Below are 17,188 nucleotides of genomic sequence, written 5' to 3' on the forward strand. Positions count from 1 at the left end.
AATTGACTGCAGCTTACCTAGTTACTGAAAAAAGGTCTCTGAGCTAAGGATTTTACTCTGATTCTTATATTCCATGGATCTCAGCCACCCCTAAGTCAGGCCAGTTCCATCTGTGTGGCAGGAATGAGCCGCTTCTATTCTAAATGCCAGAGAAAGTTCACTAACAATTCAGTTAACACTCACCACAAAGCTATCGTCCTCCAAATCCTACTCGGAGCTTTACAAATGCATTTCTCAAGTTTCAATTTAACCTTTGCTATAAATATTCCCACCGTATGGAAGGAAACTCTTGCTCCAGAGCTGCGGTTGAGCTTGAAATGAAGCGGAAGAGATGGTGAGAAGCCTCTGAGGTGGAAAGGAAGCAGAGGGAAGGCTGCAGATAGATCCATGCTGAGATACCACAGTGACACTCTGAGGATGTCAGCGGAGCATGCAAGTGCTTCTGCTGAGCTGAGCTCCCACAGGCAGCCCCTGGAAGGAGTTTGGAACTCCTGCAACAGAAATATTTAAACATCTGGGTGTTTAACCGTGACACTGAGGAAGGAAATTTCTTGTCGTGCGGATATTCCGAGTGTGCCTTCTCTCCGTAAGAGCAAAGATTCACCATCACAGCTTCAGAAGCTAAATTATTTCATTGGCCTGCACAGGTAAAATTAATGTACAAACACAAGATTATGGACCAAACCCAGTCTTATGATTCCACTGAGTATTTTTGTGAATTTAATGAACCTGACATTGTTGAAATCAACAGGCTCGATTTGCTATTAGCTGTGTACCCAGCTTGCTGTTAACAGAATGATTTATACAGGTGTGAAAGTTCAATGTATTTCCTTGTCTTCTGGTGCTTTGTAATAAATTGACCTACCTTGGCTTATGTAGCCCACTGGTTCCTCCAGGATTTCTCTTTTTAAATTATTTCAGCAAGGCTTCAAAAGGCAGTTAGAGATAGCAGGGTGGTCTAGGAGAATTCTTGAGAGCAAAGTTACTTTAAGTACCTGTTTCCCTGTAAAAGCCAAGAAATTAAAGAATCCCAGAATGGTTTGGGTAGGAAGGACCTTAAAAGTCATCTATTCCAACCCCTTGCCAAGGGCAGGTACACTCCCATTAGACCAGGTTGTTCCAAACTCTGTCCAACCTGGAAAAATGCAAAGTGTTTATAGTAAAATCAATCAATCAATCAAAGGCCTAAATTAACAAAAAGCCATCCTTTGCCTCCACAGACTTCTAGCAGTTATTCTATACTGAAATTAGCCACCTTCTGTTATTTGAATCTCTGCTTAAATGTGAAACTTTGCAAGGCTTTCTTTTAAAAGTAAGCGAGTGGAAATTTGCAGGGGAAGTGGGTACTCCGCGAGTTCAAACTGGATGAGTAAAAATAAACATCTTCTTCAGATATTTTGATCCAGCAATTGGAAAACTCAGCAAATCAGCCCAGATGGAAAGAAGTTGCTGAGGACATTCTGCCAGCTAGTTCTGGATCCTGTCTTTAAGGTAAAACACTATTTTGTCTTGATTTGACTGCAAGAGGGTAAGCATAGACTTTTAGCAGGTTAACCTTTAGGACAGCCAACCTTCTTCTAAAGTAGGTCCATACTTTCTGTAGATATTAGAAACAAAAAAGAACAGTGTGAAAAATGTGTGACAGAAGAAGAATCTGAGCAGTCTGTTACGTGCAGTAGCATATTCAATTGTCCTTTCACAACCTGGTCAGTGCTAAATTTGTGTGTCAGGAATGCCACAATCTGAATTAATGTGCTGGGAATGTACTGCACTGAATCTGCCAGGGAGATAACAGGATGTGAGTGTGGCGCAGCACACAAAGCACAAACCTGGTCTAAGAAAAGAGGGAATTTTTTATTTCCTACTAGAAAGAGACACCAGCACTGCCCCCCTGCCTCTTCTCAGTGGTGTCAGTGTCAGTGCAATGCTGATACAAATGCTGTGTCTGTGCAACCAAAATGAAGTTTCTGTGGGCCCTCATGCATTCCAGTGTACCCAAAAAGACTGAATTCCAGTCAGCCCCTGGAAGAGCAATGCCTGAAAGGACATCAGCACTTCCTGTGCAGCACTGAATGCTAAGAGAAGAGAAATTAAGAAACTGCCCAGTTCCCTTTGTAACTCACGTTAGCTTCAAATTTGTTGAAACATACAGGAAAAGGGTTTCCAGGGGATGTGTAAATTTCTTTAACTCTTCTCTGGAGAAGGGAAATCCTAACACATCACTGTGACAAGTGGCCAGAGATTTAATAAAACATTTGGGCTTATTTTTAATATTCTCTGTATGGAAAATACGACCATAAAATATGGCTATCCTTGGACCTTTTCCTTTTTAGTACTGTATAGTACTATTTTGAAGGACATTCATGGCTTTTTTTTTAGGATCTTGATATAATCCAAGATCCCAACCTTTGGTTGGAATATAAGGCATCAGCCCAAGGAAACATAGAATGCAATGAGTGATGTCGCGGATGAGGAACAAGAGCCAGTGACCCGGGTTGAGGAAGCTCCACCATACAATCAGTTGCCAGCAGAAGAAACACGTTACGCTTTATTCACCGATGGTTCTTGTCGCGTCATAGGGATGAAACGGAGGTGGAAAGCAGCTGTATGGAGTCCCACTCGACGGGTTGCGGAGGCTACTGAAGGAGAAGGTGAATCCAGTCAATTTGCTGAAATCAAAGCTATTCAACTGGCCCTAGGTATTGCAGAGAGAGAGAAGTGGCCAAGGCTCTATTTGTATACCGATTCTTGGATGGTAGCCAACGCTCTATGGGGATGGCTGAAGAGATGGAAAGAGGCGAACTGGCAGCGCAGAGGAAAACCAATTTGGGCTGCAGAAGAGTGGAAAGATATCGCTACTCGGTTAGAGAAGTTACCTGTGAAGGTTCGGCATGTAGATGCCCATGTCCCCAGAAGTAGAGCTAATGAAGAGCAGCAAAACAACCAGCAAGTACATCAGGCTGCAAAGATAGGGGAATTGAAGATAGATCTCGACTGGGAGCATAAGGGAGAGTTATTCTTGGCACGATGGGCCCATGATGCCTCAGGCCACCAGGGTAGAGATGCCACCTATAAATGGGCACGAGACCGAGGGGTGGATCTAACCATGGACAGTATCTCTCAGGTTATTCGTGACTGTGAGACGTGCGTTGCCATTAAGCAGGCTAAACGGCTGAAGCCCCTCTGGTACGGTGGGCGGTGGTCTAAGTACAAATACGGGGGAGGCCTGGCAGATTGATTACATCACGCTGCCTCAAACCCGCCAAGGCAAGCGCTATGTACTAACCATGGTAGAAGCCACCACGGGATGGTTGGAAACCTACCCTGTGTCTCATGCCACAGCTCGTAACACTATCTTGGGCCTTGAAAAGCAGGTCCTTTGGAGGCACGGTACTCCTGAGAGAATTGAGTCGGATAATGGAACTCATTTTAAAAACAATCTTATTAATACTTGGGCTAGGAACATGGCATCGAGTGGGTATACCATATCCCCTATCATGCACCAGCTGCAGGGAAAGTGGAAAGGTATAATGGATTGTTAAAAACCACCTTAAAAGCATTGGGTGGGGGGTCTTTAAAAAACTGGGAGCAGCATTTGGCGAAGGCTACCTGGTTAGTTAACACTCGAGGTTCCACCAACCGAGCGGGTCCTGCTCAGTCTGAGCTCCTTAATATAGTAGATGGGGATAAAGCCCCAGTGGCCCATGTCAGAGGTTTATTGGGAAAGACAGTATGGATCAACCCTGCCTCGAGTACAGACAAACCCATCCGTGGGATTGTTTTTTGCTCAAGGACCAGGTTATACGTGGTGGATAATGCAGAAAGATGGAACAACACGGTGTGTACCTCAGGGAGACCTGATTGTGGGATAAGGCTCATATATGAATGTCATTGTTTGCTGAATGTGAGACAGAAGGAAACTGTAAGTGTCAAAGGTCTGAACAAGTAAGATGAGAGGAATGCGTAAGTGTCAAAGGTGTGAGTAAGTGAAATGAAAGTTTTTATTGTATATTCACGATATGGGATAAGGGGTGGAGTGTCGTGGGATGACCGCTTTTATCCCAATATCGTGTATTGTGTCTGGCAGCTGTGTTTTTTTTTCTCTCTCTCTCTCTCTCTCTCTCTCCCCCTCCCGGCCGTCTTGCCGCGGCGGGGCGGGGAGGGAGGAGGGAGGGGGACTGGGTGCACTTTGCTTTTTTTTTGCTGGCTTTGAGCTGCTTGGCTGGCTGGCCGGCTTGCTTCTGCTTGCTGCTTCGCTTGCTTGCTACTGCCTTAGCCCTAGCTGATAGCTGCTTTTTTTTTCCTTTGCTGCTTTCTGCGCTGTTTTGGTTTTTTTTTTCCTCTTTTTTCCCTTTTCTTTCGTCCTCTCTTTCTCACCCTCCCGTGAAGACACTGGACCGGCTCTGGACCTGACCTGGGACGTCCGACGTCCGGCGGGATCTCTGGAGCCTGCAAGAGAAGCTTGGCACCCTCCACAACACTGAACTGGTTTTTTCTTTTCTTTTCTTGTGTTGGGGAGTGTTCTTTTGTTATTTGTCAATAAATAGGTTTTGTTTTCCACTTTGCTCCTCCGAGGAATTCCTTCCCGAACCCGGTGTTTGGGGGTGGGGGGGATCTCCCTTTTGGAGATTTCCCCTAATTTTGTCCTGAACCAGGACATCCTTTTTGGTGCGTTGGCCGGGAAACAAAGGAGGCCGAAGACAGTGGAAAACAAACCTATAACAATAATATTTTGGTCTTGGTTGTTTTGTGGGCATATTGGTAATTCATAATGTCATTTGGGGTGAATGTTTGCCGGTATTTCTGGTCCCTTGGGGTTTTTGAAGCTTTAATACCTTTGTGGTCCCTAGGGTTATTTCCTTACCCAAAAATAGCTCTGGTGTTGTCCGTAATAAGTAGCTTCTGTAAGCAGGGGGCACTAACCAGAATAGTCATTGGGCTGGTCTTATGTGTGCTGATTTGTCGGAGGTTTATGGAAAACCTTGTTTCAGGAATGTATGGATTGCTGTCATGGCTGTGTACTCAGTTTGTTTGGGGAGAAGAAGGGGAAGGGGCTTCTCAGCTTTTGTCTTCCTTCTTCTCCTCCAAATTGTTGACATCTCTATTAGGAAATGTTGAATTTCCCCTGAGTTTAAAAGAAACCATCTTTCTGGCATTTAACTTATTAAGCCTTTCCTATACTGTCTGGAGTGTATATAAAATGAAAGCCGAGATCTCTAGAGGGGTTAGAGAGACTCCTGATTCAGGAGTAAAACAAAGCAGGGAAAATCTTGACTGGAGTGGGAAATGGGAGGGTATGGGCCAGACTTTAAAGGAATTTGCTGATCCTATAGGCTGGGACTTTCCATCTGATCAAATTCAGAACCCAGTCGAGGTGGCAAAGTATTTGAGGGAAAAGTGCCATGGTAATACTAAGGAGGAAAGACTTACTGCAGTGAGCTGGGCCTTAGCGTTTGTTTACCGTACTCTGCTAGATACTGTGGAGCAGCAGATAGTAGAAAGGGAACAGGGAGATAAGTTAGTTACTATCCCAGTGACCCAGGCTGCAGCTAACATCCCAGGCTCCAGGCTAGCAGCTGAATCAGACGACAGGCCCCAACCCATGGCTGTCGCAGCTAATACAAGAGGTGGAAAGTGTAAAGACAAGACCGATCGAAAGGTGGAGGATGATGATGATGATGCAGGAGAAGGACCCTCACCAAAATCAGAGGCCACATCAAGGGGCACAGATTCTGGAGCTAATACTGACTCCTTTTCTCTGAAGGACCTCAGGGGCCTAAGAAAGGATTACAGACGACAACCTGACGAATCTATAATCAGTTGGTTAGTCCGCCTTTGGGATGCTGCAGGGGAGGTTACGATTTTGGATGGTACTGAAGCGAGGCATTTGGGATCCCTGTCGCAGGATACTGTTATCGATCAAGGTATGATGAGCAGGGCTAGCCCTCACAGCCTCTGGGAACGGGTCCTGGAGAGTGTAGCACAAAGATACTTATGTGCTGATGATCTCTATATGCAGCAGACAGGGTGGAAGACCATAGAGCAGGGGATCCAACGCCTGAGAGAAATGGCGGTGGCAGAGCTCATTTTCTCAGATGATATAACAACTAGGAATCCGGACCTGGTACCATGCACACCTGTAATGTGGAGGAAACTTGTGCGACTTGGGCCACCTGAATACGCTTCTGCTCTGGCAATAATGAAGCGGGATGATACATATGAGACTGTGCTTGATATGGCGAAGAAGCTTCGAGCATATGCAGATGCTGTGCATGGACCAACTCATGCCAGAATTGCAGCAGTGGAAACACAACTGCGGAAACTAGAGGACAAAATAGAGGAGAATCATAAGAAACTCCGGGAAGAGATTAAGGAGGACCTTATTCAAATCTCGGCTGTGCAAATTAGAGGCCCTGGTATCCAACGCTGGCGCTCCTTGGATGGCGAGAGAAGGTACACCCCACGGGCTGAGTTATGGGCCTTTCTGCGTGAGTCTGGAGAAGACATGAGGAGATGGGATGGAGAACCCACTGCTGCTTTGGCACAACGGGTGCGTGATTTGAAGAGAAGAGGAAGTATCACCCAAAAAGAGGGCAGCTCCGGTTGCTCGCAGCCGAGATGTTGAGTATGACGATGACATGTCCGATCCCCTTGAAGGAACTTCTAAGGCATACGCCCAAGGAAAAAGGACAATCTGGCTTAGAGGGGCCCTGCCTCTAGCCAGGAAGAGGCACGGGAAAATCGGGTTTTTTGGAAGGTGTGGATCAGATGGCCTGGCACATCAGAGCCACAAGACTATGAAGCATTGGTTGACACTGGATCACAGTGTACCTTAATGCCATCAGAATACGTGGGGACAGAACCTGTTTCCATTGCTGGAGTGACGGGGGGATCACAACAGTTGACTTTGTTGGAAGCTGAGGTGAGCTTGACTGGGAAGGAGTGGCAGGAACATCCGATTGTGACTGGTCCAGAGGCTCCGTGTATTTTGGGCATAGACTTCCTCCGGAATGGCTATTACAAAGATCCTAAGGGATTCAGGTGGGCTTTTGGAATAGCTGCAGTGGAGATAGAGGGTATTAAACAATTGAATACCTTATCTGGACTATCAGAGAACCCATCTGCAGTAGGACTCTTGAAGGTAGAGGAGCAACGAGTACCAATTGCCACTTCGACAGTGCACCGCAGGCAGTACCGGACGAATCGAGATGCCGTGATCCCCATCCACAAGATGATTCGAGAGCTGGAGAGCCAAGGGGTGGTCAGTAAAACCCACTCACCCTTTAACAGCCCTATCTGGCCCGTGCGAAAATCTGACGGAGAATGGAGATTGACTGTGGACTATCGTGCCTTGAATGAAGTGACTCCACCACTGAGTGCGGCTGTACCGGACATACTGGAACTGCAGTACGAGTTGGAGTCCAAGGCAGCAAAGTGGTACGCGACCATCGATATTGCTAACGCGTTTTTCTCCATTCCTCTGGCAACAGAATGCAGGCCTCAGTTTGCTTTTACATGGAGGGGAGTGCAGTATACCTGGAACCGACTGCCCCAGGGGTGGAAACACAGTCCTACCATCTGTCATGGACTGATCCAGGCTGCACTAGAGGAGGGTGAGGCTCCAGAACATTTACAATATATTGATGATATCATTGTTTGGGGGAACACGGCAATGGAAGTGTTCGAGAAAGGAGAGAAGATCATTCATATTCTCCTGAAAGCTGGATTTGCCATTAAGAAGAGCAAAGTCAAGGGACCTGCCGAGAAATTCAGTTCTTGGGGGTGAAGTGGCAAGATGGACGGCGTCAGATTCCTGCGGATGTTATTAACAAAATCACTGCTATGTCCCCACCAACTGATAAGAAGGAAACACAAGCCTTCTTAGGTGCTATAGGTTTCTGGAGGATGCACATCCCCGAGTATAGTCAGATTGTGAGACCCCTTTATCTGGTTACCCGCAAGAAGAACGACTTCCATTGGGGCCCTGAGCAGCAGCAAGCGTTTGTCCAAATCAAGCAGGAGATCGCTCATGCTGTAGCCCTGGGTCCAGTTAGGACGGGACCAGATGTGAAGAACGTACTCTACTCTGCGGCTGGGAGCCATGGTCTGTCCTGGAGCCTTTGGCAGAAGGTGCCTGGCGAGACCCGAGGCCGACCATTGGGATTTTGGAGTCGGAGCTACAGGGGGTCTGAAGATAACTATACCCCAACAGAAAAAGAAATCTTGGCCGCCTATGAAGGAGTCCAAGCCGCCTCGGAGGTGATTGGTACAGAGGCACAACTTCTTCTGGCACCCGACTACCGGTGCTGGGATGGATGTTCAGAGGAAAGGTTCCCTCTACCCACCATGCCACCAATGCTACTTGGAGTAAGTGGATTGCCCTCATTACGCAGCGCTCGAATTGGGAAGTTAAATCGCCCTGGGATCCTGGAAATAATTACAAATTGGCCCGAAGGTGAGAGCTTTAGTGTCGCGGATGAGGAACAAGAGCCAGTGACCCGGGTTGAGGAAGCTCCACCATACAATCAGTTGCCAGCAGAAGAAACACGTTACGCTTTATTCACCGATGGTTCTTGTCGGCGTCATAGGGATGAAACGGAGGTGGAAAGCAGCTGTATGGAGTCCCACTCGACGGGTTGCGGAGGCTACTGAAGGAGAAGGTGAATCCAGTCAATTTGCTGAAATCAAAGCTATTCAACTGGCCCTAGGTATTGCAGAGAGAGAGAAGTGGCCAAGGCTCTATTTGTATACCGATTCTTGGATGGTAGCCAACGCTCTATGGGGATGGCTGAAGAGATGGAAAGAGGCGAACTGGCAGCGCAGAGGAAAACCAATTTGGGCTGCAGAAGAGTGGAAAGATATCGCTACTCGGTTAGAGAAGTTACCTGTGAAGGTTCGGCATGTAGATGCCCATGTCCCCAGAAGTAGAGCTAATGAAGAGCAGCAAAACAACCAGCAAGTACATCAGGCTGCAAAGATAGGGGAATTGAAGATAGATCTCGACTGGGAGCATAAGGGAGAGTTATTCTTGGCACGATGGGCCCATGATGCCTCAGGCCACCAGGGTAGAGATGCCACCTATAAATGGGCACGAGACCGAGGGGTGGATCTAACCATGGACAGTATCTCTCAGGTTATTCGTGACTGTGAGACGTGCGTTGCCATTAAGCAGGCTAAACGGCTGAAGCCCCTCTGGTACGGTGGGCGGTGGTCTAAGTACAAATACGGGGAGGCCTGGCAGATTGATTACATCACGCTGCCTCAAACCCGCCAAGGCAAGCGCTATGTACTAACCATGGTAGAAGCCACCACGGGATGGTTGGAAACCTACCCTGTGTCTCATGCCACAGCTCGTAACACTATCTTGGGCCTTGAAAAGCAGGTCCTTTGGAGGCACGGTACTCCTGAGAGAATTGAGTCGGATAATGGAACTCATTTTAAAAACAATCTTATTAATACTTGGGCTAGGGAACATGGCATCAGTGGGTATACCATATCCCCTATCATGCACCAGCTGCAGGGAAAGTGGAAAGGTATAATGGATTGTTAAAACCACCTTAAAAGCATTGGGTGGGGGGTCTTTAAAAAACTGGGAGCAGCATTTGGCGAAGGCTACCTGGTTAGTTAACACTCGAGGTTCCACCAACCGAGCGGGTCCTGCTCAGTCTGAGCTCCTTAATATAGTAGATGGGGATAAAGCCCCAGTGGCCCATGTCAGAGGTTTATTGGGAAAGACAGTATGGATCAACCCTGCCTCGAGTACAGACAAACCCATCCGTGGGATTGTTTTTGCTCAAGGACCAGGTTATACGTGGTGGATAATGCAGAAAGATGGAACAACACGGTGTGTACCTCAGGGAGACCTGATTGTGGGATAAGGCTCATATATGAATGTCATTGTTTGCTGAATGTGAGACAGAAGGAAACTGTAAGTGTCAAAGGTCTGAACAAGTAAGATGAGAGGAATGCGTAAGTGTCAAAGGTGTGAGTAAGTGAAATGAAAGTTTTTATTGTATATTCACGATATGGGATAAGGGGTGGAGTGTCGTGGGATGACCGCTTTTATCCCAATATCGTGTATTGTGTCTGGCAGCTGTGTTTTTTTCCTCTCTCTCTCTCTCTCTCTCCCCCCCCTCCCGGCCGTCTTGCCGCGGCGGGGCGGGGAGGGGAGGAGGGAGGGGGACTGGGTGCACTTTTTTTTTTGGTTTTTTTTTTGCTGGCTTTGAGCTGCTTGGCTGGCTGGCCGGCTTGCTTCTGCTTGCTGCTTCGCTTGCTTGCTACTGCCTTAGCCCTAGCTGATAGCTGCTTTTTTTCCCTTTGCTGCTTTCTGCGCTGTTTTGGTTTTTTCCCTCTTTTTCCCTTTTCTTTCGTCCTCTCTTTCTCACCCTCCCGTGAAGACACTGGACCGGCTCTGGACCTGACCTGGGACGTCCGACGTCCGGCGGGATCTCTGGAGCCTGCAAGAGAAGCTTGGCACCCTCCACAACACTGAACTGGTTTTTTCTTTTCTTTTCTTGTGTTGGGGAGTGTTCTTTTGTTATTTGTCAATAAATAGGTTTTGTTTTCCACTTTGCTCCTCCGAGGAATTCCTTCCCGAACCCGGTGTTTTGGGGGGGGGGGGGATCTCCCTTTTGGAGATTTCCCCTAATTTTGTCCTGAACCAGGACACTATCCTTGGACCTTTTCCTTTTTAGTACTGTATAGTACTATTTTGAAGGACATTCATGGCTTTTTTTTTAGGATCTTGATATAATCCAAGATCCCAACCTTTGGTTGGAATATAAGGCATCAGCCCAAGGAAACATAGAATGCAATGAGTGATGTTTTTTAGTAATTCTAACATAGAGTTGTGTCCAAATTACTTGTTCTAAATAAGTATTTTACTCACGGCTTTAAGATTTAAAAGATTTAAGTAGTCACACGGGAATCTCAAACGGCTGCCATGACTTTTTGAATTGAATAGAATTAAATTGAATTTAATTGAAATTAATCCCTAGGTGAGGCCTTCTATGTGGAATCCAAGAAGTTTATTTTGATGTTTGTTGTTAAGTTTGTTGAAACAAATTTAAATTCCAGTGCAAATTTTGGATTCCTAGGCCATGCATGATGTGCTGATGGCTCCCTGCTGGACATGCCTTGCTTTGGGTGATCACCATTCACCTACCCTACCCTGCACCAGCAATAAAAGCACCACGGTGCACCTGACAGTGAAGGTGAGGGGCCACCTGACAGTGAAGCTGCTTTGGGCAAAAAAAAATATCCCCACAATACCAAGAGCTGTAAAAAATACAGCACTCCTCCTGCACACATGAGCAAAACTGCCTAAAATGGATTTAGATTAAGTATTCTGTGTTATACTTAGTAATTTGGCACTGTTAAACAGGGTATTGCAAAGAGAAAACAAGCAACAAAAAAGCCTCCGGGTACCACACAAAGTTTGGCTTACATCTTTATATGATGGATGCTGATGTGTGGGAAACTAAATTGTATTTATTTTAGACTCAGAGAATGCGTGGTTGAGATCAGCAGGAATATGATGGAGAAATGTTAGGATTAAATTCTAGCTCACCTAATTTTTTTTTTTTTTTTTGTAAAGGAGACAGAGCTCTCCTCTAATCCCAGAGTAGTTTGGGTCAGAAGGGATCTTCAAGTCCATCCCCTGCCATGTGCAGGGACACCTTCCACTGTCCCAGGCTGCTCCAAGCCCCATCCAGCCTGGCCTTGGGCACTGCCAGGGATCCAGGGGCAGCCACAGCTGCTCTGGGCACCCTGGGCCAGGGCCTGCCCACCCTCCCAGCCAGCAATTCCTAATTCCCAAGATCCCAAAATCTGTCCCTGCCCTCTGGCCCTGGGAAGCCATTGCCTGGCTGCTGTCCCTGCATGCCTTGTCCCCAGTGGCTGTGCAGCTCTCCTGGAGCCCCTGGAGGCCCTGGCAGGGGCTCTGAGGTGTCCCTGGAGCCTTCTCTTGTGCAGCTGAGCAGCCCCAGCTGTGCCAGGCTGGCTCCAGAGCAGAGGGGCTCCAGCCCTGGCAGCATCTCCGTGGCCTCCTCTGCACTGGCTGCAGCAGCTCCAGCTCCTTGTGCTGTTGGAGCCAGGGCTGGGGCAGCTCTGCAGGTGGGCTCTCACCTGAGCCCAGGGGCACAGGGGCAGGATCCCCCTGCCCTGCTGCCCACGCTGGGGCTCAGCCCAGGGCAGGGGGTTCAGGCTGGGGCAGGCCCAGCTCTCACCCACAGCACCCCCAGCTCCTTCTCCCAGGGCTGCTCTTGATCCATTCTCTGTCCAGCCTGTACCTGGGCTTGCAATTGCCAAATCATTGAATCATCTGAGGAGGAAGAGACCCTTGAGATCATCAAACCCAGATGAAAACCTAGCTATGACAAAACGAGAGATGCAACAGACAGACATCTAAATGTGTTTTCACATTCACTTCCAGGAAACCACAATAGTTCTGTTCTGATGTTGAACACTGAACAATGTCTTCAGGTCAGTGATGCAGAAACTTGGAGAGGGCCTGGACTCAGCATTCCCACCTGGAGTCCTGTGTTCACCTCTATGGTGCCCAAAATAGGACCTGGACCTGTTGGAATAAGTCCAGAGGAGGCCACGGAGATGCTGCCAGGGCTGGAGCCCCTCTGCTCTGGAGCCAGCCTGGCACAGCTGGGGCTGCTCAGCTGCACAAGAGAAGGCTCCAGGGACACCTCAGAGCCCCTGCCAGGGCCTCCAGGGGCTCCAGGAGAGCTGCACAGCCACTGGGGACAAGGCATGCAGGGACAGCAGCCAGGCAATGGCTTCCCAGGGCCAGAGGGCAGGGACAGATTTTGGGCTATTGGGAATTAGGAATTGCTGGCTGGGAGGGTGGGCAGGCCCTGGCCCAGGGTGCCCAGAGCAGCTGTGGCTGCCCCTGGATCCCTGGCAGTGCCCAAGGCCAGGCTGGATGGGGCTTGGAGCAGCCTGGGACAGTGAGAGGTGTCCCTGCACATGTCAGTTGGGGTGGCACTGGATGGACTTGAAGGTCCTTTCCCACCCAAATCATCCTCATTCTGTGATTCTGCAGGCTTTTTATTCTAAAGTTATGAAAAGGTTTAATGGAAATAGCAAAATGTAGGTGGGTAGGTAAATTTTTTCTTTATAAATTACCTTTCCTCTGGGGAAGTTACTATTTGGAGGTAACTTCTCTCCTTTCTGTCACTAAACCTTTAGGATAACAAGCAATAGGTAGTCTAAAAAAACAGAAAGAATGGGGTTTTTAAAATAAACTCTTTTTGAACTGTTTAAACATTAACTTCTGGCCTTTGAATAACTGGATTTTCTTAGTAAAAAAAAAATTTCCACAAAAAGCCTGGAAAATACATTCCATCCTGAAATTATTTTTTTATCACTAAGCCCAGCTTTTCACCTAACAATTTGTCCTAACTATCTTAAAAGCAATCAGAAGATTTAAAACCTGCTTTAAAATTAATTCCAGACCACAGTGTTGGGTGGTGGGCAGGAAATATACCAGCCCAGCTGCTTAAAAATGTCTTGGCCATCAGGGTGAAGGATGTGAGTGCAAGGACGAAAGAGCAAAATGGAGAATTTTTTCCACCTCTATGACTCGTGAGACCTATCCTGGCAAAGCAGTGGAGTTTTCCAGCTGTAGAGATATTCCTAAGCCAAGCTGATGGTTATTTTGGTACAGTATTTATCAGACTGCTTGTCAGCCTGTTGTCCTGTACATCCTCAGTTCAGAGCATCTCCAGTTCACATAATTCACTCCTTTTTTCCTGGCAGCCAGCTCCTCCAGGCTTTGGTGCCAGCAGAGGGTGCCAGAAAGATGTGGCAGCTCCTGCACACTCAGACTTTTTCTTTTCAGGTTGGGTTTCCATCATTTTAAGCGAAGATTTTCCTTTGCAGCAAGCCTGGAAGGGAGAATTGGTCACCAGCAGCAGCAGAGTAGAAAATTTAGTAGAAATTTGAAGCTTTAAAAGGAGGACACTGTGCCAGCCAAAGGAGCTTCCATGACAGGACACCCTCCTTACCTTTGAAAATAATGTGATCTTTCTTATGCTGCCACTGAAACAATTTTCAGTGTGGTACAGAGCCCTTCCTGTGGTACTGTGCTTTGTTTGTGAGTCCCATTTCACTCCTCCCTTTTTAAAAATGCCCTTCAGGAGTGTCCTGTGGCATGGGGAGCTTTCACGGGGCACATTTGGACCTCCTCAGATGGAAAAACTGCAAGAAATGCCAGGTTTTATTTCGGAGGTGGCTCCTTTCAGAGCATCAGTGTGGTGCCTGCTTAAGTAATCAGTGGTGAAATGAGAGATGGCCAACTTACAAAGTCCAAACTGGCAATCTAATTTCTTGAAATAATAATCTACATACTTGCGTGGCTGGCTTTGAGTATTTAGGAGGTTTTTTTCCCAGGTTTAATTTTTAGCCCTCTGTACCTGCTGCCTTTCCCATGCTGGAGGGCCCGAGCCTGGCTGAATGTGCTGAGGGCTTTGTTCATGTTCCCCTTCTGGAACCTTCTCTGCTGTAATTGCTTTGATAATAATAGAGCCACACCGCACATGTTCATGATAAAGGACAGGCTGTCACTGAACAAATTGTTTTGTGTCCTGTTCCTTTCCTAACAGGTGCAAGCACTCCATTTCTCACCTTGGCTGCTTCTGAATACTGAATTAACACTTCTGGGTGCTTGTAAGAGCCCAAGGAGCTCAAGCTGACCAGGTCAGTTCCTGTGACAAGTGAAACACCTTTTTCTCCATATCCCATTCTGTCTACCTGAATTGAGTTTTTGACTTTTTTATTGCCAATTAACTTGGTCACGTGAGAACTTTCTTCAAGTGGGAGTTGGCCTCACTTTTTACCTGCTTTAAAGAGTTAATTGGAAAGTAGCTGTTCCCTAGCTACCATCACGGTGTTCTAGGGTTTTGTCTATGCAAAAACTCACCATAAGCCAGTCCTATTTTTTCCTGTAGCTGGCTCATCCCTTTTTAATTTACTTTATTTTCCTTCCCAGTAGATTTTACTGCCAATTTGAGATCCAACACTGGCAGCCAGGTTTTTCCAGTGCATCTTTGATCATTGGCAGATTCTGCCTGGAGATCCCTGGCAAGTTGTGACTGAAACAGGTAAAGGCAAAGACTTCAAGGAGTGTGTTCCACCTCTGGATAACTTCCTAGGTAAGTTGTAATCACATCTGTTTCATGGTGTGTGATGCCCAGTTTTGCCCAAAACTGCGTAGTTTTGTCCTGACAGTTTCCTCTTAAAACCAGAAAGGAAATGGAAATTTTTTTGATTGTTACATTGAATACACAGTGTTAACAAAGTGCGGTGATGACAGGACCACCTAATTAGAAAAAAACCAAAAGTTACATCCAAATGTGACTTACGTGGTTGTTGTTGCCTGTATGTTGTCTGTGACCACTCCTGCCTGGCTCAAAAACCCACTTTAAAAAAAAGCCACCCAGGACTAATGGTGTTCTTTAGAGTTTGCCTAGACCACAATTATTTTTAACCTAGCAGGCACCTCATGTCACTGTTGCTCTGGCAGGAATTCTTGCCGAATGGTCAGGTTTTGTCCTCTCAGACAAAATATGTGTTCTTTGATTTCCTAACAGGAATCCTGTGTGCTCTGGGGGATGGATATCAAAAGGCTGGCAGTTCAGAATCACAGAAATAATTTGATTGGAAAAGCCCTCTGAGGTCATCGAGCCCAACCTGTGACCCCTTGTCACGCAGACCATGGCACTGAGTGTCACGTCCAGTCTTTCCTTGAACACCCCTAGGGATGGTGACAACACCTCCTCCCTGGGCAGCCCATTCCCACACCCAATCTCCCTCTGTGAAGAATTTTTAGATATCCAACCTGAGCCTGCCCTGGCCCAGCCTGAGGCCGTTCCCTCTCCTCCTGTCCCTGTTCCCTGGGAGCACAGCCCGACCCCCCCGGCTGTCCCCTCCTGGCAGGAGCTGTGCAGAGCCACAAGGTCCCCCCTGAGCCTCCTTTGCTCCAGGCTCAGCCCCTTCCCAGCTCCCTCAGCCTCTCCTGGGGCTCCAGCCCCTTCCCCAGCTCCGTTCCCTGCCCTGGACACGCTCCGGCCCCTCAGGGTCTCTCTTGTCCTGAGGGCCCAGAGCTGTCCCCAGCACTGGTGGCGCCTCAGCAGCGCTGGCACAGGCCCTGCCCTGGGGCTGTGCCCCACTATTTTCCAATTCAGAAAATGCCTGTTCCTGCTGCTGGATGGGTGCACAATCTCCTGGAGCAGGTGTGGTGGTGTTGGGCAGCAAAGTCCTGCCTCCATAGCTGGCAGCTTTGTGTGATGGTGAATATGAAAATCAGAAGCCAGTTCAGGCTGAGCCTTTAAGAAGGCAGAGTCTTCCTGTCACTAGAATTTTAGCAGCTAGCTCACTTCCAGAAACTGCAGAGAAAATCATAGCAAATGAATGGGTGAGGGGAAGGAGGCCAGGGTGAGGAGCAAGGCTTTCACTGCATGCAGTGGGGGGGAATTTGTGTGCTGACCTCACCAGCTTTACTGCACTTCTGCAGCTGGCTCCACTCCAAGCAGCAACCATCAACTCCCACAGGGGAAAGAAACAGGCAAGACCCTATCTAACCTTTTCTCCAAGCTTTTTCTTGTTGGAAGTTTTTGGATAGACATTCTGATGTGTTTTAGGATCTGCTGAAAGGGAAATAAACCAAAGCCACACCTAGCTACACTGGCCAGTTTGGCTGAGCAGCACGGGCGCGGTGCAGGCCCCACCTCAGCTGCAGCCCTGACCCCCTCCCCACCCATCCCAACAAATTCCTTGCTCTCTTGTGGAAGCAGGAGGATGGAAGGGGACACTGCACTGTTCTGACACCTCGGTACACCCTCATCCTCAGCAGAGTTAAAGGATTCAGGGGTTACACAGGCCTTGCACTTACTGGCACTGCAGGAAAAGCACACACACCACGGCCTGTGACAATCCAGGCTGAAATGTCTTCAGCTTGCACTGCTGCTGTCATGGCTCTGGAAGGTTTGAAGAACACAACCCTGCCTCAGCTCCAACTACTGCCTGCTACATGGGGCACAGTAATTTGCAAATCTGCAGCTGTACTTTATTACACCCTGAGTGGTTTAGAGCACATCCTAAGGACACTTGTCCTTACTTCACTTTCCTGATGTACACGCAAGATGTTCTTATCCCCTCAGCCAGTTCAGCCACACTC

The 17,188-nt window shown here is 47.7% G+C and overlaps 1 protein-coding gene across 1 annotated transcript; it reads left to right on the forward strand.

The window, feature by feature from the left end:
• The first annotated feature begins 2,452 nt into the window (after nt 1–2,452).
• On the forward strand, nt 2,453–3,238 carry LOC115915798 (ribonuclease H-like). The gene is made up of 2 exons (XM_030969475.1): nt 2,453–2,950; nt 3,164–3,238. The coding sequence occupies exons 1-2, from the start codon at nt 2,453–2,455 to the stop codon at nt 3,236–3,238; spliced, it is 573 nt and encodes a 190-aa protein (XP_030825335.1).
• The last annotated feature ends 13,950 nt before the right edge of the window (nt 3,239–17,188 follow it).

The sequence above is a fragment of the Camarhynchus parvulus genome, chromosome Z (genome assembly GCF_901933205.1).
Source record: "Camarhynchus parvulus chromosome Z, STF_HiC, whole genome shotgun sequence".
NCBI classification, from domain to species: Eukaryota; Metazoa; Chordata; class Aves; order Passeriformes; family Thraupidae; genus Camarhynchus; species Camarhynchus parvulus.

Excerpts from the sequence above, each read along its gene's own strand:
- LOC115915798 (XM_030969475.1), top strand. The coding sequence starts at position 2,453 with ATGAGTGATGTCGCGGATGAGGAACAAGAGCCAGTGACCCGGGTTGAG. Across the intron at positions 2,951-3,163 it reads AGCAGCAAAACAACCAGCAA|GCTAAACGGCTGAAGCCCCT; the intron begins GTACATCAGGCT and ends GCCATTAAGCAG.